At 40.6% G+C, this 22,690-nt stretch overlaps 1 protein-coding gene across 1 annotated transcript; it reads right to left on the reverse strand.

Moving 5' to 3' along the window:
* Positions 1-12,071: 12,071 nt before the first annotated feature.
* On the reverse strand, positions 12,072-15,539 carry si:dkey-126h10.1 (vesicular inhibitory amino acid transporter). Its single transcript, XM_048208086.1, has 2 exons — positions 14,752-15,539; positions 12,072-13,080 (listed from the first exon to the last, which is right to left on the reverse strand). Exons 1-2 carry the CDS (start codon positions 15,463-15,465, stop codon positions 12,643-12,645), a joined length of 1,152 nt encoding a protein of 383 aa, XP_048064043.1. The 5' UTR covers positions 15,466-15,539; the 3' UTR covers positions 12,072-12,642.
* Between the last annotated feature and the right edge of the window lie 7,151 nt (positions 15,540-22,690).

The raw sequence follows: 22,690 nt of genomic DNA on the forward strand, positions 1-22,690 counted from the left end.
ACGAGCTTCTTCCTGGTTGGTGACATCACTAACCCTAAAATTTTGGGCCATGTTGGGCTGCTTTAGAGAAGAGGAAGAGTTGTTGTAGTAGAGTGTTGTTGACATGCCGTCATTTTACGCCGGACTGCTTCACAAACGAGGGTCAATTCAACACAAAAGATGAACATGACGGCACATGCTAGTGGATGAGTTGAATCAACTCCACAGCAACTACATCAATTTATCCACTAACCATTCAGAAACGTCTAAAAGTTGTAACTTCTTCCTGAGTCTCTCCATCAGTGTCGACTCCGGTTTGAACAATGTAAGGCTGAACACCGTTACTGACAATCCTCATTTTGGCTGCGTGAGATTCTCCAGCTTTGTTGTTATTGAGCTGTTAAAGCTCCGCCCTCTTCTGGAAAGGGGGCGGGAGCAGCAGCTCATTTGCATTTAAAGGGACACACACAAAAATGGTGTGTTTTTGCTCACGCCCAAATAGGGGCAAATTTGACAAGCTATAATAAATGATCTGTGGGGGATTTTGAGCTGAAACTTCACACACACATTCTGGAGACACCAGAGACACATATTACATCTTGTGAAAGAGGTGTTATAGGTCCCCTTTAACTGATAAAAACCCATAGTGTCTTATTATTCTAACTGAAATGATTGATTAAATGTAAGAATTTTACATAAAAGATGACACATACATTTAATGAGATTAGAATTTAATAAATTTTCCATATAAAAGGTAAAAATACCACTGGAAATCTTTTTAAGAAAGCAAATATTGTTTTTCAAAACTGATTCAAACCATATTTGGAGGTGGCTTGAAATGCAATACCTATGCAGATAGGTTGATTATGTCTGGACATACAAATCTCATTTAATAGTGCAGACAGTTTGCCTGAAAAGATCTGATTTGAGAGAAAATCCCATTTACCTGCAGTCTGAATATAGAGACAGGGAGAGATAAAGAGAGAGATAGAGGAGTGAATGAGGGAAAGTGAGACATTTGTTGGAGTTCAGGAGGAAAGCATCCCCTACACAAACAGCACTGAAGAATAGAGTCCCAGCCTGATCAAGACCTCATTACGACTGTAGGATGGAACCCAGTGGAATACAGATGCATCTCTCTCACCGTCTCTGTTTCCAGCACTTTCTTCTGCCTCTTCGTTTGGACAGGGACCCCAATCGATACTTCTCAACTAGGTTAATATGGCACTTTAGAAGCAGTCTATTCATCGGCCCAGGAGTACACACTCAGATAATTGCTTTTTGAATTGGGTCGTACTGGGAGTGTGTGTGACTGAGGCCTACCGCCCTCTGTTGGATCTCTGAGAGTTCTCCTTGTTGGACATCACAAGGCTTTCAAGAATATTCCAGACAAAAGACATGAACATCAAAACAAGACAATGGAAATGTGCTATTTTCCATGACATAAGACATATACCATCTGGGATGAAATATTTGATTTATGCTGAACAGATTCGTCATGCTCATTCAAACATGCCTTCACACAGCCTTTACATCGAAAGAAGGTGTATTATTATGAATGGGAGGAAGTGCAATTCGCCTTCTAAATAAGAGCCAATCACTGACTGGTGAAGTCATCGCGTCACTGCAGCTGCCGTTAGAAGCTCCGGTGTGGAGAGAAATCGAGTCCCCCCAGGAATCGGGTCTCCCAGAGTGATCCCATTGGTTCAACGGACTTTTAATGGGTAGTATTTTTAGCACCTGATTATGATTCCTGCAGAATGACATTATAGGATTTATATATTATTATATCATTAATGTCTTTTAAATTACATGATTCATATACTAGTATATAACTGAAGCTATAGGTTGTGAAAACAAGCATTTCTCGTTCTTACTGTTTTTTAGTGAGCTTATGTACTAGCATAGCATACATCTACCCGATTATCCTGCTAGCTTAACATATATTATATTAGATATGTTTTTTGCTTATCTGTTTCCAGGTTGTTTTATTATGCAGTACATAGGCATTCATTTGTTGTTTGTGCACTTAATGTAACATCATACAATTGTGAAATACACAATATTGCCAAAAGTATTGGGACACCCCTCCAAATCATTGAATTCAGGTGTTCCAATCACTTCCATGGCCACAGGTGTATAAAATCAGGCACCTAGGCATGCAGACTGCTTCTACAAACATTTGTGAATGAATGGGTCGCTCTCAGGAGCTCAGTGAATTCAAGCGTGGTACAATAAGTCCATTCGTGAAATTTCCTCACTACTAAATATTCTACGGTCAGCTGTTAGTGGAATCATAACAAAGTGGAAGCAATTGGGAACAACAGCAACTCAGCCATGAAGTGACAGGCCATGTAAAATCACAGAGCGGGGTCAGCGCATGCTGAGGCTCACAGTGCGCAGAAGTCACCAACTTTCTGCAGAGTCAATAGCTACAGACCTCCAAACTTCATGTGTCCTTCAGATTAGCTCATGAACAGTGCATAGAGAGCTTCATGGAATGGGTTTCCATAGCCGAGCAGCTGCATCCAAGCCTTACATCACCAAATGCAATGCAAAGCGTTGGATGCAGTGGAGTAAAGCACGCCATCACTGGACTCTAGAGCAGTGGAGACGTGTCCTCTGGAGTGACCAATCACGCTTCTCTGTCTGGCGATCCGATGGACGAGTCTGGGTTTGGCGGCTCCAGGAGAACGGTACTTGCCTGACTGCATTGTGCCAAGTGTAAAGTTTGGTGGAGGGGGATTATGGTGTGGGGTTGTTTTTCAGGGGTTGGGCTTGAACCCTTAGCTCCAGTGAAAGGAACTCTTAATGCTTCAGCATGCCAAGACATTTTGGACAATTTCATGCTCCCAACTTTGTGGGAACAGTTTGGGGATGTTCCAGTTTGGGGAAGCACAAAGCAAGGTCCATAAAGACATGGATGAGCGAGTTTGGTGTGGAGGAACTTGACTGGCCTGCACAGAGTCCTGACCTCAACCCGACAGAACACCTTTGGGATGAATTAGAGCGGAGACTGTGAGCCAGGCCTTCTCACAAACATCACTGCCTGACCTCACAAATGTGCTTCTAGAAGAATGGTCAAAAAATCCCATAAACACACTCCTAAACCTTGTGGAAAGCCTTCCCAAAAGAGTTCAAGCTGTTATAGCTGGAAAGGGTGGGCCAACTCCATATTAAACCCTACGGATTAAGAATGGGATGTCATTAAAGTTCATGTGCACGTAAAGGCAAGCGTCCCAAAACTTTTGGCAATACAGTGTAGTTTATAATTTTTTGAATTTCACAGTCTGTTTTTTAAGTCATTTGGTTTACGGGGACACAGAAAGTAATAACAATCTCATTATGTGCAATTGTGTCCTCATAAACCATGTATACAAGCACACACACACACACACACACTCTCTCTCTCACACACATCTAAAAGTACACATATGCAAACACTTTGATAAATCAAAAATATTTGATAACTTTTTATCATGAGGTTTTTGAGATGATGCATGCTAAGTTTTGTGCAAATCAGACTGATGATCCTTGACTCAAGTATTCAGAGTTATTAATGAAAAAAGTTATGAACTAAAATGAAATTATGCTTATTAAAGAGTCGGACAGATGTGTGTGGGAGAGCCTGGCAAATAGATTTCAAATGGCATTTGGTTGTTTTCTCTGTGGCTGGATCAATCAGCTGTAATTGTGCATATATACAGTATGATGGTTTATTGAATGATTACTGAAAGCAATCACAGATTATGTGCATTCGCTGTGCATTTATCCACATGACACCACTGTCTGCAGTGTTTTGAATGTGCATTTGAAAATGCTTTGATAAATCGGTCAATGTTATGAGTGTCCGAAATAGTTGGAAAATGAAATTTGTGAGGCCAAGCTAAAGTGTTTGCAGCACTTCCTCAGAGCTAAACTAACATGGGCTGAAGATTCAGACACATTCCATGACTGTCGACTTCCCACGTCCTACAGATCCCAGGACTGACAGCACTGCTCTGAAATGAAGGCAGACCCCTCAGAGGAGCACTTGGGTTTTTACAGCCGCACATTTCATGAAGCAAGTTTCAGTGAAGTTTTACAGAGCTCCACCTTTAATAACCTCTCGTACAGGGAACCGATATGTTATCAGGACTTTCATCATAAAGCTTCTGCTGCGTTTGCTGAACACATGCGCTTTTGTCCTCGTTTAAAGACATTAACCGGCTGCGTTGGAGAGAGGGGAAAAACTCTTCACCTCCGCAGTTTCCTCATTATTCTCAGCGCCCTGTAAATGGATTTGTAATTACGGCCTGTCTGCCGCAGATCTTGAGTAATTGTCCTCCAAGTCGCTCAAAGAGTTTGCTGTACGTTTGCTGACCGTGTCTGTATTATTCTCGCTATTGATAACGCATGATGAAGGGCCATTACATCAAATTATTGCTCGCGCCGGTAGACACAAGACCGCCCGCGACCCCGGTCTCCTCCAGCTCACATTGCGACCCCGAGAAAGCTGAGGTATTTTTCCAGCCGCTTAAAATCACCAGCCTACATTTCCTCTTGTTTCACAAGGTTCTCTAATCTCAGTCCTCCTGCAGCGCAAAGTTCCTCAAATCAGAGCTCGTCACATTGCCGCGCGGATAATAAGCCGACCCGCTGGCCGGTGTGCGCTCACCGCGCGTGGGCTGCCGGAGTTATATGGAGGTGGGAAGTTGCTAAACAAAGACCTGGAGAAAGAAAGAAAGAAAGAAAGAAAAGCAAAAAAACGACAGAAAATAGAGTGAATGCACTTGAGACATGGGCGCTTTGCCATGAAAAAGTAAAGCGTATTGAATCTCATGCCTGCGGATTTGGCTGCGTTGAAAGGCTCGCTTGCCCGTGCCAAGTTCACAAATCCGTGCACATCTGTTTGCGCGTTTGAGTCTGCGCTGGCTTAATGAGATATACTCTCACAGACCCGCTCCAGTCCCAGCAGCTTTAGCCGGATCCGCGGTGATAATGTTATTCTAATTAGAAGGAACACATAGCAGCAGCCAGCACCTTAGTGTCGACATACTGACCTCATCGACATTTATTACAGTGTTTCTCTCTGACTTACACACTTTGCAGGGATTTTTCTTTTTCATTTAGACATTAGAAACACACTTCAAAAAATTATAATCATGAAACAAAATCAATTTGAACTTGAGAAGCAAAATTGCGTAAGATAATGAGACTGTATTGTATTTTTTTTCTGACCCCACATTGGCAAACTCTTTTTTTCTTTTTAAAAGCATAAAATTCACTGCAAGATATGTGCTTTTACAGCGGGCTGGATCTAGGCATGGGCAGGGGTGTCTGAGCCCACACAAACATCTGTTTTGCCCACCAGGGCCGTCCCAAGAATGGGGTGTAGCCTAGAGCCAGGGCCTTCCTCACCGATCACCTTCAGGAGTGGGGACCATGTTCTAACCCAGTATCAAAAACATACACATACCAATTAAACGCGTAGTTCTCCTCTCGTGCGTCCTCCTCACTGGACGAGGCAATATCACTTTCGTTTCGCTTTCAGATATATCTTTTATAGATGCCATCAATGCTTTTACCTTTCTAGATGTATTTACCGAAATCAAAACAGTCCATAAACTATAAATCCTCACGAAAACTTCAGTCAAGCCAGCTCGCGCGTCAACCTGAGAGATCAGCCTCCAAATTTCTCGGTTTCTGAATGGGCGGTTTGGCTTGATTGACAAACGCTAATGTTCTGGCATGATTTATATACCATCATCGACCTGTCCTAAAACGTTAGCACGCTTTGATCGATGGTTTGGAGATCGCGTGTTTCTCCGTTCGAGAGCGCATTTCCGTTGATTGTTTACGAACGAAAGCTCACAGAAACGTGAAAATGAAAATGGTCTCATTTGAAAGAAAATATCCTAAGCTAAAAGATGATATAGTGTGACTGATTGAAGCAGCCCTTATCAAAAGTGCGGGGGTCGTTTTCTGTCTTTTCAAAACTGTGGGGGTCCTGACCCCCTGTTCCCCGTGCCAACGTAATAATCGTGTAAAAAAAAAAAAAATCCCTTATTTTGGGGATGGATTCCGGGAAATCTCCCTTATTTTCAGTGTTCAATGTTGACAGCTATGATCAAAAATCAATCAAAAATCACAGCCAATCAGAAGAGTGCGTGGGCGGAGTCTCTCAGTCTTTCCAGCATTCGCAATGACATAATCAAATCAACCCGATCTCACGGCAATTCGTACATATTTTACAAGGTGGCTAATTCATATGACCTCGCTCCTACGAATTCATGTTTTTTGCTAAATCGTATGTATTTTATGAGTTGTCAAATTCGTATGAATTGGTACAAATGACCTACCCCTAACCCCGCCTCTAAACCTACCTGTCACTGGGGTTTAGACAAATCGTATGACTTTGTATGAATTAGCCACCTCGTAAAATAAGTACGAACTGGTCGTGAGATTGCGTTGAATGAATATTACACCATTTTAACTTTATTAAAATTATATCTTGAAACAATTTTTGTCATAGAATACACTTGTGTGTTCACAATGAGTTGACCTGTTCTTGATTCCTTTCAGTAATTTTGGAAATCTGAGGTAAATTGTTTCTTGCTTTCAGTAGGGCTATGAAAGACACACAAAATGATATTCAAACTCACATTAGATGCGTTTAACATTAAGTAAAGCACATAAACAGTGACTGAGAGTATCATTGCCACACTTTGTGTTGTTGTTCCAGCCGCAACGTCACAGAAAAATAGAAACCATTTCTAAAATAGAATCATCGCGTGTCGCGGCTAGTTAGGACAAAAACTCAGTTTAACATGGAAAAATAGCCTACCTTTTATTGCGCGTCACGGCCTGGTTAGGACACGTGTAATGCCAGGTTCAGCTATCTTTGTCGGTTACGATAGTCATTGTGTCAAATTATACGATTTTGACTCCTAAAGTCTTGTCGTGTCCTGGACAAGAAACATGTCAGACTGCACGTTGTCAGACTATACTCGTCGCATGCTGTCCATAACCGCCCGCGCGCTGTCATCGAGAAGGCGGGACTATCTGACAGAAAGTGCTATAAGCGTAAACAAACAATGGCTAGCAGCATGTTTTGCTCTGTCTTGTCGTCAGGAAAGCCCAAAAGTGGATTGCACGGATATTTGAATTTCCTCCAAAAAGAACTGAAGTAACCGTGTTTTCTTTACCTTTTTTCACTCTGTCGCGGTAACTAGTCCCTCCATTGTAAATTCCACCTAGCAGGAACAATAGCATTATCTCTCTTTCATTTCTGCATGTTTGAAAGCAGGGAGGAAGGTGCTTCTGTGCTTCTGTTGGCCAGTGTCACCCATGTGACGGAACAAAATATTAAACATGCTAGTCTTTCTGTCGTGAAGCATCGCAGATGTGGCATCAGCTGAAACGATCAAATCTAGCGTCCCTTCGCCCATTGTCGTTTACGAATCAATATTCATTTGTATTTATTCATACATGGTTGCAACAACATTTAGTTCAAACTTTTAGTACCATTGTTTAAAAAAATGCTTTATTGGCTGAAATTTTAAAGATGTTCAGTTATTATGCTTTCAAATTTTATGCCATCTATGTAGGCCTATCTTGCTGATTTGTTGTTGTTGTTTATGGTTTATGATTTTGAATAGAGGTTGATGTTTAATATCTGTTGGTGTAGCTATATATATAGAAAATGGGTCAAATTCAACAATTTGAACATGGAGCCACATTATATGGGACTGAAACATATAGGGCCTAGAAAAGTTTATTAAGAATGAGAATATAGATGGATATTGAGATATCTTTAATACTTTTAGAATTACAGGCACACAAACTTTGGAAAAATACTATTTATGGCACTCAGACAGGAATGAAAAAAAACAAGATACATTTATAGTTTCAACATTATTTGTTCTTCAGAAAAAATGTGCACCAATTTTCACTATTGGAGGTGCACTGAGATCCCTTTCTCTGGAAATTAACCATATTGGGACTTAAAAATTAAGAAAAGAAAAGTTTGTTAAGAATTATAATCTAAAAGTGCTTTTTGCCATTTTTGAACTGTTGGCATATAATGCAACAAAGATTGCTAACGTCAACAGATTTAACTAACAGTCCTACCAATCTCTGTGTAAATATATATTGTTCTAAAGTCATTTTAAATGACATACACTGTGTGGTATAATACAAATATTTTGAGTGTCCCTTATTCTGTCCCTTATTTTCCTATAAAGAACCACGATTGTCCCTTATTTTCCTTTCCAGAAGTTGGCAACCCTACTCACAAGTTGCACTGCCCTATGGATGGCCCTGTTGCCCAAATCAGACTTTAGGTAAAGATAAAGTTTGATCTTTTTTATGATTTGTACATTTATTCAAATTAATCTGAGGTGGGCTGTGTGTTAAAAAGATTGAGGAAGGGCTGAAGCTGACCAAACATAACACCAGAAAACTGCTGTATTCTCCTTTATTAGCCAAAGGTTACGGTGCGTTATCCACGAGACGGCTTTAATCTGTTGCAGAAAAGGAGAGGCTGACAATCAAATGACAATAAAATATTACATGATTAATTTCTATAGCTCTGATTGATTTTAAAGTGTAATTTTGACCTCCCCTTAAATGGGTCATAAATTGACATGACCTGAGCAGTTGAATTAAATACGCAAGAACATAATGTAAGTGTTTAAAATGCACGTGCATGGTTCAGTTGAAAGCTTGCCCTCATTGACTCGCTGTTAATGCAGCTGTCTGCTTTACCACAGTGTTAACACAACACTGACTGCAGCATTTTATTTAAAGGTCACCTATTATGCAAAATCCACTTTTACAGGGTCTTTGAACATAAATGTGTTGGCAGTGTGTGTACACAACCACACTGCAATGATAAAAATACACCCACATCTTTATTTTAATCCCCATAAATCATAAGCAATGTCTCAGAACAAGCCGTTTCTATGCAGTATGACATCACATGTCACAAGCCCCGCCCACGACTGCCGATGGACTCTTTAGCTTAGCTCCTCCCCTCAGTGAGCCGTACACAGTCCGCCATGTTCATCTCCTCGCCAGAGCGTTTAACAGCAGCATTCAAGTAAGAAATTTATTCTTATTAAAGCTACTTAAGTTATTCAGTCAAGAGCAGTGAGTGACTTTCTGTTTTTCTTTTGTTGTTTGATTCATATTAACATATTCATATGTCACTTTAATACACAGATCTAATATACACATGTGATTTATTTCCCTGCTGTTTACATTCACATACATAACTGTGTTTCTGTGTGATTTTGATCATAATCTTGTGTGTATTTGACAGTTCAAGTGCAATAAGACATGAAAGAGAAATTAGTTTAATACTCACAGGACGCTCCTTCTGACAGACAGCTCAGAAAACGCTTTAAAACGCATGCAGATGATAAACTTTAATGTTGGAGTCCCGGCTGAGCCAGAGGAACCATCTGTAGGAACTGTTAAAGATCCCTTTTCTGCTTTTCGACCAGTGCTGCTGATTCTTCACTGCTGGGAGAAACTTTATACCTGTAGATTTCATCACATAACTGTCTGTTTGACTGACCAATGGCAGACAGGGGGAGTGACTGTGAGTGTGTGCATGTGTGTTTTGTAGCGACTCCTTCCACAGCAAACAGACATGAGGATTTCGTCAGTGCTGTAACAACAGTTTGAACGATCAAACATGAGACTGAATCTATCAAACTTTAAAAACGCAAACAAAAATAAAAGTGCATGTTCACTGTTAATCGTCCTCTCTGGTGAAGGACTCAAATCTCATTCACACTTTCACATATTCACGTCACGGCGGGTTTGACATTCGCCACTGGTTCTGGCATAGCTGGATATCAGTCATGATGCACACATCGGCTCTGCGTGACCTTCTCTGACTCTGAACAAACAAGATCTGGAGTAAGAAAATTCATTTCAGCTGAAAGTATGGAGCTTTGCACATGACATGCAAAAAAAAAAAATATTGTGCACACTACTCCGTAGTAAAGTAATAGACAACAGTGTCATATTTTGACTCGATGAGTCACATTCGGAGGTTCACAGGTGGTACAGACTTACAAATTCATGATTTATTTTGAGCTCAGAAAGCAAAGCAGCACTTCTTCTAGAACAGAACAGACTCAGATGCTCATGCATGACCCCAGGCAAGGATGTTAAAAAATATTCAACACTAGAGACATTTCAGCAGCTATTCATTGGGTTATGGACGTGGCATCTTTGTTCCTGACGTTTCTGGTTAGTTGTTGAGCGCATTCAAAACATCAGTGGGCATGCAATAGTTTATTTAGTCCTGTGATTAAAAATGTCAGAATTATACGTCCATGTTTCTCAGTGGTTGCACCTGCAGTTAAACTATTTTTCTTTTTGTTTGCTTTTAAAGTGAAGCGGCCAGTTGTTTTTATGCTTTTCTTGGTCACCACGCTGTCAAGCCACGGCAGGCCTGCCACCATTCGTTTTATTTGTTTAAGACTGAGTGAACGAGAGGCAGGGTGTGTGTTTGTAGGCCTACTTGATTTATTGACATTGCCATTTCATTTATCTTTCTAAACTGAGGGTTCATATTGGCATTGTTATCATTTCTCCAATCCCCATTTACAAAATTACGTGTTTACAAAGCTGTGCTTAAAACAAATAGTGATAGAAGAAATGCAGCACCCGAGTTATTATTTTTATTATTATATATTTTAAAAGCAGATCCAGGGCCCCATCCTGTGTTACATTTACAAAAGTAGTTCATCTACCGACAATAACCATCACAAGGGGTTACAATTACTATGAGATTTAATGTTTTAACCCTTTTTATGCCATAAGCTGGCATGGTATTAAACCACAAATGACTTGTGAACAATTGCAAACGTATAAAATAACATTAAAAAAACACTGCAAAATGTTCATAATACCTAAAATATTTTTTAAAGTGTTACTAGGTATACAGTGGCCTTTCTCATAGCTAGATAACTAGTAATAGAGGGTATTGACGTCACTTTCCTGCTGGAACACGCTTCCTCAGCTGGACTGAGAGGCAAAAGAGCTGCTGCATGACTGGATTTAATAGGGGAAACTGTGAAAATGCGAGTGAAACAAATAAATAAACTAAAGGTTGGACTTGACAGTGTTCCTGTTACAACTTACCAAAGACCCAGTGATCCATGTATATTGACATGCAGCAGGACTCGTGTTTCCAGACATTTATATGTGCCTGATTTTGACATACATAAAGAAAATCTGCCTGTGAACGCTTTATATAAATACAATATAGGTGTTATATATGTCGTCCAGCCCTAAAACTTGTATTGTTTATTTAAAGACACCCAATTATGCAGAATATAAGATGGTAAATATTTAATTAATTGATGAGTTGTCAATACAACATATAGGGTATGAGTTTTACTTCAAAATTCAGCACATTGACACAAGATGATAACTGCAAAAACATGTTTCTCTAGTTGTTTCTGTGATCCATTTGCTTCTCTTTTAGCTTTCGGCTGTAAAAATATACCTCAGATTTCTTGTCAAATCGATTTTTGTACAGTCAATCACAAAGCTCTTTTCCGTTCTGAATGTGTATTGTGTGTTTTTTGTGGTATTGACGCTGAAAACCAATGCTGCCGCTCAGTCATTTTGCGTAACCGCAGTCACTCCGGCCGACGCTGACGTCACGTAAACTCCACTCAAAAGCTAGTATGAAATGAAGTTTTTATTATCTTGTGTTCATCGTTCATCAAAGATGATCTTGCACTGTCATCAGTGTGAGAGCTGTAGCTCCAGACTACAAAACCACAGTGTTTTTCATGCTTGTTCAATGAACCATAAACAATTATTGCACCTGTGGAACAGTTCTTCAGACACTAACAGTAGATGATTAAGGTCACAGTTACAATAACTTAAAGAGACTCTTATACTGACTCTGAAAAACCCTAGAAGATTCCCAGGATCACCTGCGGGATTGGGCCATAGTCCTGATGCAGGGACACTAGACTAGACTTAATAAATTACACACTTTGCATCGACCTGAAAATCCATACTGACCAAAGCACGTGACAGGAAAAAGGCCAGACTGTAAATTAGGAAAGTTCATGCTGCAGAGTTTTATTTTCTCTGTGGTAAACTTTTTTATTTCTGCTAAAACAACCTTTTTGTGTCTTCTCATGTCATGGCAACATTCACCATTGGCTATATAGTTACATAAGCATTGCTTAAAGAAGTTTTCATTCAGAACTGATCACTTGATCTGACTGTTTGATTATGATATTCTCATCAACGCAGAGACAGAAACACACAAACTGAGGCGGTTGTGAAAAAGAGCTGTTCCAGAAGCTCATAATTTAATAGCCTATTAGTTGCTAGCAGTATGCTTATGATTTGTTTTTTTACATAAAGTTAACTGACTGTCAGAAGTTGTTTACTGCGCTCCAGAGACAACGAGGGAATAATAAACACACTGTAGAACAGGATCTCGTGTGCTTTTCATGCATGATTGGCCTAGTAAGTGCCTGAGCAATGAACATGGTGAATTATGACAACAGATAACATTTCACAGTCAGATTTGTGGAAGGAAGCAAAGCAGGCTCATTAACCTCCAGACTCGGCTCCGTTTAGCTTTATTAACAACCAGAGCAAACGCAACTACAGACACACAGGATTATGTGTCACCTATTTGTCCTCGAAGGCCGTCACCATTCCTTTGATGGAGCATATAACCCCCGAGACGCTGCAGAAGCAGCCCAGCAGTAATATCAGCAGGTCCGCCAGCCTCCGGCTCATGTCCAGCTCAGTCCATTTCAGCTGCAGGTGGAAAAGCGCCGGGAGCAGGAGCGTCATGGCCGCCCCGGTCACGCTGCCCGTCAGGCCCATGAGGAGAGAGAAATGAGGCACGTACAGCGCCATGATGAGGGTGATGAGGAGGAGAGAGCCGCGCAGGAGCAGCGTCCACCGCTCCGCCCGGTCTGCGGACGAGTCCAGCTTCAGGACGCCGGTCTGCAGGATCTCTGCCGCGGCGTAGAACGGCAGAGGGTACGAGAGCAGAGCCTTCGCCAACAGACACAGGTTCACCACGACACGCAACGCTGTGGGCAGGTTATCTGTTATCACCTGAAATTAAAAAAAAACAATTAAGTTCCCTTAAAAGGATTGTTTACCTGGATAGAAATGGCAGTGGACCGACAGTGGCCACCATACCAGCTTGGATATTCTGCTAAACACATCATTTTGTGTTCCACAGTAGAACAAATGGAGTCATTCCACGAAACCGAGTCCCTCTGACCTTTTTCAGTGTATTTTATCTATTGGGTCACCAAAATATATTTTTACAAGCTTTTTGTATTAATCGAAATGTCTCCTTTAATAATGTTTAAAAACATGACATACATTTTATCTTCATATTAGAAATTATTTAGTTTTTTCCAGTTGACACCACCTATTTTGTCACGTCCCTCAAGGCCTTCTATTAAAGTGTACTTGGGATATGAATAATAAAATGCGAAAAAAGTCCATTCATTTTGCCATTCCCATAAATATCCATCTGTGCTTTTTTGCAGGTAATGTTTTTTTTCTAAGTAAATCACATCGTTTAGTCCCGTACCTCAGTAACCCCTCAACCCCGTTACACAAACCATAATGATCTGATACCTATGTGACATCATTAATAGGAAGTGAAGTCAACATTGTGAGCAAGTTACCACCTTCTTTAATAATTATAACTAAATTATGTTGTGAAATTGTGTTTGTCAAGCTTAACAACTCAACCCCGTTACATCAATTAAAGATAGAAAACTATTACTTGTGAAAATTATCTTTGTTATTTCAACATTATTCATGATTTCTTAATATCATGCGCTCTCCATTTATTCACTATATTTAGAGCAGTGGCCAGTTTGGGCAAAAAAAAAACACAACCCCGTCACACCTACATTTTTATTATTATTTTTGTTAAGTTTATGAAAAAGTAATTTAAAGTTTGTTGAACTCTGAAATGTTCAGAGCAATCATAAGAAAACTGATTTTAGTTCAAATTCTGAAGTTAAGCCTTTGATCAGAAATGATGAGGTTTCTGTCACAAAAAGTGCCCATTTCAGGCTTTAGTAGCAAAAGTGTGAGATTTTATGTAACTTTTATATTTGCAATTACTGAATTCGTGTGAGGGACATCTGATTAATAGGAAAATGTTGATTTTATCACAAATACATTTTATAGTAATATTCAGAGAGCTCCCATAGTGTCCATAACTTAAAATAATGACCAATAATAATAGGGTGCCTGAGATGGGAAAATATGTTTTTCTGGAAGTTAAATATGTCATTAATGTTGTGAGGTGTTCAGAAAAGTAATATATTTTGGTAAAAAATCTAAAATCTTATGTTCCCAGGGTTAACCCTGTATCTAACCCAAACCTATAATGCCCCTTCTCACGAGATGTAATATAAGTCTCCCAGAAAGTGTGTGTGAAGTTTCAGCTCAAAATCCCCCACAGATCATTTATTATAGCTTGTCAAATTTGCCCCTATTTGGGTGTGAGCAAAAACACGCCATTTTTGTGTGTGTCCCTTTAAATGCAAATGAGCTGCTGCTCCCGCCCCCTTTCCAGAAGAGGGCGGAGCTTTAACAGCTCAACAACAACAAAACTGGAGAATCTCACGCAGCCAAAATGAGGATTGTCAGTAACAGTACATGTAGTAAAACATTGCACACATTTTTATGGTGTTCTGTATGTATTTGTAAGCTGGTAATAATAAGAGCAACTAGTGTCATGTGGGATCAGTGCACCTCTTTGGTTTCCTCTCCCCATGTGAGGAAGGCCGTCACGGAGAACGCTGTCTTCAGCACACAGGCCAGAGCGTGAGTCCAGTTCATCATGCTGTCAAAGTCCAACCTGTCCGTCATGCTCTCCTCCAACGTGGGCAGATAGATCTGAGATGTGTAGCTAAAGATAATCACCCCCACCGCAACCTGGAAGCCATCAAAGTCCACCATCACGGCACTCAGTCTCCTACTGGCCCACTGCGGCGACTGACGGAGGCAGTAGCCAATCACGATGAAGGTGATGAGGAACTGAGCCAGTGAGCAGAAGAGGCTCAGGCGCGACACCACTCTCAGGTCACGGATCAGCATGCAGGGCACCAGGATGAGGAAGGTGATGGCGGAGCAGGCCGCCGGGGTCAGAGGCAGGAAGAACAGGCTGTGACACATCAGGTTGCTGCTGACAATCAAGTATAGGATGCAGGTCATCAGCAGTTCCACAACCTGTGCGGCGTTCACAACCTTGCCCCCGATGTAAGGGCAGATGTGTCTGCAGCAGGCGTTAGCGACGTCCTCGTAGGTGTGTCTGACGCGGACCGAGTGGCCTGTCTCGTCCTCTTCGTACAGGCAGGACACCAGGATCTTTCCGGTGTAGCTGCAGATGAGTGCGGCTGACACCAGCAGCAGGAGACCCACGTACCCGCTCCGCAGGAGGGCGTAGGGCAGACCCAGCACAAACATACCCTGAGGAAACAGAGGCACACATGAAGACTTGCTCAATAGCTCAAATGATACATCTAGGTGAGATTAACCGAAGTCTCCTGCTTCTCAGACCCTGACTATCCCACGTGTCTCCAGCAGAATTTCAACAATGTGTTCAGATAAGAAAGTCTGAGTTCGAGATCTCAATATTAACAAACACTAACACCACTCACACTGCTGAGAGCGAAGATTAGATGAATATGTAAATATGTGCAACATACTTTCCTCTCAATAATAAAACAAAATTATTAAAAACATCTACCAGTTGCATCATTGTCCCGGACAAATGGTGTTAACCAGCCAGAGCGAACTTTCCCTGAGACTTCAAATGAACTTCGTTTTGGCATGTTTTTGTTTAAAGGTGCCATAGAATGGAAAATTGAATTTACCTCGGCATAGTTGAATAACAAGAGTTCAGTACATGGAAATGACATACAGTGAGTCTCAAACTCCATTGTTTCCTCCTTCTTATATAAATCTCATTTGTTTAAAAGACCTCTGAAGAACAGGCGAATCTCAACATAACACCGACTGTTACGTAACAGTCGGGATCATTAATATGTACGCCCCCAATATTTGCATATGCCAGCCATGTTCAAGGCATTAGACAAGGGCAGCCAGTATTAACGTCTGGATCTGTGCACAGCTGAATCATCAGACTAGGTAAGCAAGCAAGAACAACAGTGAAAAATGGCAGATGGAGCAATAATAACTGACATGATCCATGATATCATGATATTTTTAGTGATATTTGTAAATTGTCTTTCTAAATGTTTTGTTAGCATGTTTCTAATGTACTGTTAAATGTGGTTAAAGTTACCATCGTTTCTTACTGTATTCACAGAGACGAGAGCCGTCGCTATTTTCATTTTTAAACACTTGCAGTCTGTATAATTCATAAACACAACTTCATTCTTTATAAATCTCTCCAACAGTGTAGCATTAGCCGTTAGCCACGGAGCACTATCAAACTCATTCAGAATCAAATGTAAACATCTAAATAAACACTATACTCACATGATCTGATGCATGCATGACGAACATTTTGTAAAGATCCATTTTGAGGGTTATATTAGCTGTGTGAACTTTGTTTATGCAATGTATTATAGAGTTGCGAGCTTGGGGGTATGGAGCACGAGAATTTAAAGGGGAAGCAGCCTGAAACGGTGTGTGTTTGCTAGTTTGCATGCGTGTTTGCGCGTTTTCCCGTTCAGCGCCACGTCCTTAAATTAGTAAATGAATTTGCGCCAGTTAGTGCGCCCATGGGCGTGCTGGTCTAAAAAAGAGGTGTGTTCAGGCGCATTGCCGGCGCATTGCTATTTTAAGGAGCTGAAAATAGACTGCGCCATAGACCAACTCAAACCTGGTCTAAAGTCTAAAGTCAATGGCGCAATATTTTTTTGTTAGAGCGCGTTGGTAGAAACTGCACCTCTGGGCGCGTCCACAGTGCGCGTTGACTTTGCTTATTACACACAGGGATGCGCATCACACAAACATGCCAAATATTAAAAACAAAAGGATTACAGTGTAAAAGAATATTATTGTGTAGGCTACATAAATATAAAAATGTAATGATGAATAATCATTGCGTGTATTAGAATTAGGCTACCTATTTTCAATTCAGCCTATTACTACTTATAATGATGAACGAAATTGGCTAATTAATTGAACAATCGTGCCAATACACACACATATATTTTAACTGACTTTAACTTCGCACACAAGCAGATCGGTTTCTTCGCTTGAAAAGCGTTCAGCTTTTCCACCAACAAATTCCACCATGTAAATAGCAATCCGCCGTGGCGCGAGCACATCTCGCTCCTAAAGGGAATGGGAGATGACACTCTGATTGGTTTATTGAACGTTACGCCCATTACTCATTAAGAGAATAGGGACAACCCATTTCAAAAAAGCGCCCCGGCGCACGGACCGTTTTTCCGTCGTTAAAATAGCAAAAGTGGATTTGGACACGCCCTGAGTGCACCTGCGCCGTGCGCTTTACACTTTGCATTTAGATCGTTAAAATAGGGCCCTAAGTGTTCGAAAACTCAAAATCTTACAAAAAAAAGTTTTGAAAACAAACTAATACAGTGAACACTGACAAATTTGAAACTCTTTGCACAACATCGTAAAAAAAATGTTGCAGTTCTGAAGAAGGAAATCTCAAAAACAACATAATGTTTGCAGAGATATTTTTATTTTTTTACATTTTGCAAGCTTGCAAATCTTATTTTTCGATCTTGCAAAACTTTTTTTTGTAAGATTTTGAGTTTTCGAACACTTAGTTTCAACCTTTCAGAACTTTATTTTCAGTTTTGAATCATGGCAGGATATTAATCCCATAAAGAGTCACCTATATTAAGTTAAGCATGAGTATTAGGGGAGAGTGAGGTAAGATGAGCCATTTTTAACTTATGTGGTTCTCAAGATAAGCAAAAATATAAAATAGATACGAAAGTATCTAAAATAATTTCAGGATGTTTCTTATCATTTTAAATGATTAGAATCAATGACAAAGGACTCTAAAATATGGCTTCTTATAAAAAGAGTGTTCCTGTGGCTCAATTTACCACATCTGGGTGTAAACCGACCATCTCAATCTTTAAACAAAGTTTGCAAAGTTGTAACCTTCTAAAAAAACGGACTAAACGGAGAGTTTGTTGAGTAAAATTAAATAAAAACTAAATCAGAATATTTTTATTCACAAGGTTCTTGGCATGGTTATTCCTTCCACTCCTCCAATGTGCTTCTCCTTTTCACAGTCTAGCAGAAATTCCAAAATATATGGTCACATGATAATTAAGGGTACGGTTGCCAAGATACAAGGGGTGGGTCATCTTACCCCAATTCCGCCTACTATTGCTGTTACTTGATGTGATCAAACCAGCTCATTGTCATTACAGTTTGTAACTTTTTGGGGGTGAATTGGTGGTGAATTCATATTAATTCATTCAATATCATTCATATAATTTCATATGATCAGCTGACCTCACGGAGGGTAACACCAGACGCGAGCGGTGCGAAGCGACAAAAGCAAACAGAATCCATTATAATCGCTGATGCTGTCTACACTGGATGTGGCGCGACAGGACAAATTCCCGACTGTAAACTGATGCGCCGTTCTATTTTTGCTTTGTCGCATCCAGTGTAGACAGTCTCGAGCCTCGAAAGAGCAATGCAAAAGTAACGTAATGCATTACTTTCTATAAAAATGAACTAAGTAATGCAATTGGTTACTTTTTTAGGGAGTAACTCAATATTGTAATGCATTACTTTTAAAAGTATTTTTCCCCAACACTGCTCTTAAAACAGCTATATTTTCTCAAGATGGGGTTGGATCAGACAGTAATGCTCAATCTATCAGAATGTGCTGAGGGTTAGGGCTGGATCAAACACCATCCATCCATTCTCCAAACGCTTCTCCTCTGTAGGGTCGCAGGGAGGCTGGAGTCTATCAGCTTCTCAGGCTGAAGGCAGGAAAACACACACTACTTCCAAATCATTTAAACGAGAGGCAAAGTTGAGTCTTGAATGAACCACAACTGAGAACTCCACCTCTGAGCACATACAGGTTTGGTTCTAGTCTCAAATTCATATAAAGACGACTAGGAGAGATTTCACACACACACACAGCTGTGTGAAACACACAGTCACAGCCGCACAGCAGATGGGAGTAATGAAATCACACCCTCTCACACACCCCTCCACTAATGAAGTCACAGTCATCTCTAAAGAGGCGCTAAGTGACAGATATTTTATCTTGACTGTAATTGTTTGTAAATTGCTTTGTGTTAGACACAATGAATAAAGATACAGCACTGCGTTCATTTCCTCTCAGGGTCCTAATGACTGTATCTCTGGTGAACAAATGACAGCGGATCATCCACACACACGGACGAGAGAGAAAGAGGAGTCCAGACGCTAGTGAGCGGCCTACCCGGACACGAACGCACTTCTGACGGCGGCACCGAATCATAGCAGTGTGTGAACTTATGCTGCCTTAGAAGACGCTGCCTAAGTAGACAGCAGAGAGCGAGGAAGCTCACTATAGGGTTTGTCGGTCACCGTGATTTTGCACAAAGATGTTGATCCAGGAACAACATTCCAATCAACCAATCAGATCTGAGGGACAAGTTTACCGTTTATGTCAAGTTTAGGCTTGCAACCTGGGTTAGGTGCTTCTACATCAACTATCTTTCCCCTCTGATTTTAGGGATAGGTTATAGGTAGGGTTAGGTTTAGGGGGTTAAGACTAAATTTTCAGACTGGAATGTTGTTCCAGGAACATGTCTTACTTGGCAAAATCACGGTGACCAGGGTTTGTCAGAGGAAAGAGAGTAAGACAGGTGCGTGTGAGACAGATGGGTGAAGAGAGGCACATTACACTACAAGTAAAGCAGAAGGATGAATTAACAAGCTCAAGCAGCAATAACGAGCCGTGTGATCATTAACAGCTCTAAATATTTCCCTCAGCTCAAATGGGAGCGAACAGATGAGGTAATGGGGTGTCATTCACATAAACAAGGATTTATGCTGCTATAAAGTAAATAAGGCATATTCAAACGCACACAAACATTCGTGCAATCATTCATGCAGCATCTGAGGGGAGAAATTTGTTTACTTAATATTTTAATTTAGGAGCATAACAGACACTTCCCAAACCTGCATCTTCATCTGCATCTAACCACCATACAAAGTGCTGGGTTAAAAACAACCCAAGTTGGGTTGAAAATGGACAAACCCAGCGATTGGGTTAAATGTTTGCCCGATCTGCTGGGTAGTTTTATTTAACTCAACTATTGTTTATAAATGACTATATGACTTGATTAAAATGAACCCAAAATAGGTTGGAAATTAAAAATCAGACACAAACACTCTAAAAAATGCTGGGTTAAATATGGACAAACCCAGGGATTGGGTTGTTTTCACTCAGCCATTTTTTTCAACCAATTTTGGATTTTTAAAAAAAAAAATTTAGCCAACAATATAGTAATATAGTAAAAGGCATGTTTTTGCTCACCCCCAAATAGGGGCAAATTTGTGGGGTATTTTAAGCCGAAACTTGACCAGACCAGAGACTTATATTACATCTTGTGAAAGAGGGCATAATAGGTGCCCTTTAACCCAACCTGCTGGGTTTGTCCATATTTAACCCAACTTGGGTTGTTTTTAACCCAACATTTTTTAGAGTGCAATTACTAGAGGCAACAATAATAATCAAAAGGTGAACATTTATTAATAAGCAATTTAATAAATGCTTGTTGTTTAATTATTATTCATTAAACTTATTAATAAATGTTCATTTCCAACATATTTTGGGTTCATTTTAAGCAAGAAATACAGTAATTTATAAACAATAGTTGAGTTCAATAAAGCTACCCAGCAGGGTGGGCAAACATTTAACCCAATCGCTGGGTTTGTCCATTTTCAACCCAACTTGGGTTGTTTCCTTTCAGTCGGTCAGTTCCGATGTACATCTCCGTTCACTCCTTCAGGGAATGAGGGTTACATACGTAACATCAACCCAGCATTTTTTAGAGTGTGTAATCTAATAATAATAATACATTTTATTTGTATTACACTCAAGGCACTACAACAATAAGAAAAAAACAACAACAAAAGAACAGCACAACTCCATAATGACAAACACAATCAAAAACAATCAAAAGATGGAGCATTCCTAATAGGAAAAGGCAGAGAATTCCACAACCTGGGAGCAATACAAGAGAAAGACCTCCCACCATAGCTCTGAGTTTACAACGAGGCTGGAGAACCAGCAGAGCGGAGAGAGCGAGATGGCGTGGGCACTGTCACCAAATTACTAACATAATCGAGGGCCATCCCATGGACTGCTTTATAAGTGAAGATAAGAACTTTAAAATCAATACAATCTAGTTTAGATACTTTTCTTATTTCACTGTCAAAAAGTGGGATTTTTTTGAAAAATAAATTAACAAAATGTTTGGAGGTTTATGCCTAAAACAAGAAACTATTTGCATATTTGATAATTCATAATAATTATCTTAGATAACTGCTTCACAAGTAAATCCTTGTTTTAAAAATGTTTAGATATTCCTTATTATTTTTTGTAAAAGCAGTTTTTCTGGTGCAATAAATGTTGCATTAATACGGCCCACAAGAACAGGAGGTAAACAGAGATTTGATGTTTATGTTTTCTGCTGATGATTGATGACTTAATGTTGGGGATGAGTGGTTATGAGTGGTTATATATTCAGAAGTGTGTCGACGCTGGAGATTGTGTTGGTCTGCTGCATCCTCGAACCCAACAAGCTTCTTTTATTTTGGCAGCGTTTGCACCGTCATCTGATTTACATAATTCATTTTCTGAATCGGCTGCTAAAACAACACAGACAGCATGTGCAAATAAGTGACACTAGCAGTGAGAGTAATTCATTTTTATTGTGTGTGTGTGTGTGTGTGTGTGTGTGTCGCACCTGTGACCAGCTGCACATTAGATTCTCACTATTTCCTAGAACTTTTCATTACGTTTTTTGCATTTCCTTCATCTTTATCGTTCCAAATGACAGTGTGCGTACAGGTACGTCATGCAGGTGTGTGTGTGTGTGTGCTCACCTGTATGGCACTGGTGACATTCCATCCCGCTTCCCAAGTAGTGATTCTGGGCCGTGTGCCGGGAGCGCCGTCCTCATGGGATCGGTCCGAGTGGACCGGGTCTTCTGGACTGGAAGCCTGAGAGTCTCCATACGTCTGAGCCAGCTCGTCCCTCACCACCAGACCTCGGTTCTCCTCCGCAGCCGCGTGGAAGCGCTTCATCCAGAGAGCCTCCGCATGAGCCTTCACCTGAGAAAGCTGAAAATGTGACATAGCTCGACGGGCACTCGATGAGGAGAGAGCGCAGGAGACCAAACTGCTCGGCTTTCACAACTCACACCAAGTGTCTCAATCCCACCAAACTCAACTGACATCCATCAAGAACGTCGTCCCGTCCGGCTGGATGTCAGTCTGAGCACTGCGGGCGCATAACGGAGATCCGGGCCATCGACCCTGTGAGGAGGAACTGGCTTTGCATCCATTTTAAATTGGCCAACAGCAACACAGAAGTGTTGAGGACTGACAGACCGATGAACTGAAACATTATAATCACTGACGATGTGTGTTTGTCTAGAGGTGTCTGTTTAGAAAAGGTCTTGCTTTCCGCTTTGTCAAAATGAGCACCGTCTGG

This window comes from Megalobrama amblycephala, linkage group LG11 (assembly GCF_018812025.1).
Source record: "Megalobrama amblycephala isolate DHTTF-2021 linkage group LG11, ASM1881202v1, whole genome shotgun sequence".
Taxonomy (NCBI): domain Eukaryota; kingdom Metazoa; phylum Chordata; class Actinopteri; order Cypriniformes; family Xenocyprididae; genus Megalobrama; species Megalobrama amblycephala.

Bases quoted from the DNA above. Each gene is read 5' to 3' on its own strand.
- si:dkey-126h10.1 (XM_048208086.1), bottom strand. From the start codon at position 15,465: ATGTTTGTGCTGGGTCTGCCCTACGCCCTCCTGCGGAGCGGGTACGTG. The intron at 13,081-14,751 runs GTGCACTGATCC...TTTTAATTTCAG, and splicing joins GGGGAGAGGAAACCAAAGAG to GTGATAACAGATAACCTGCC.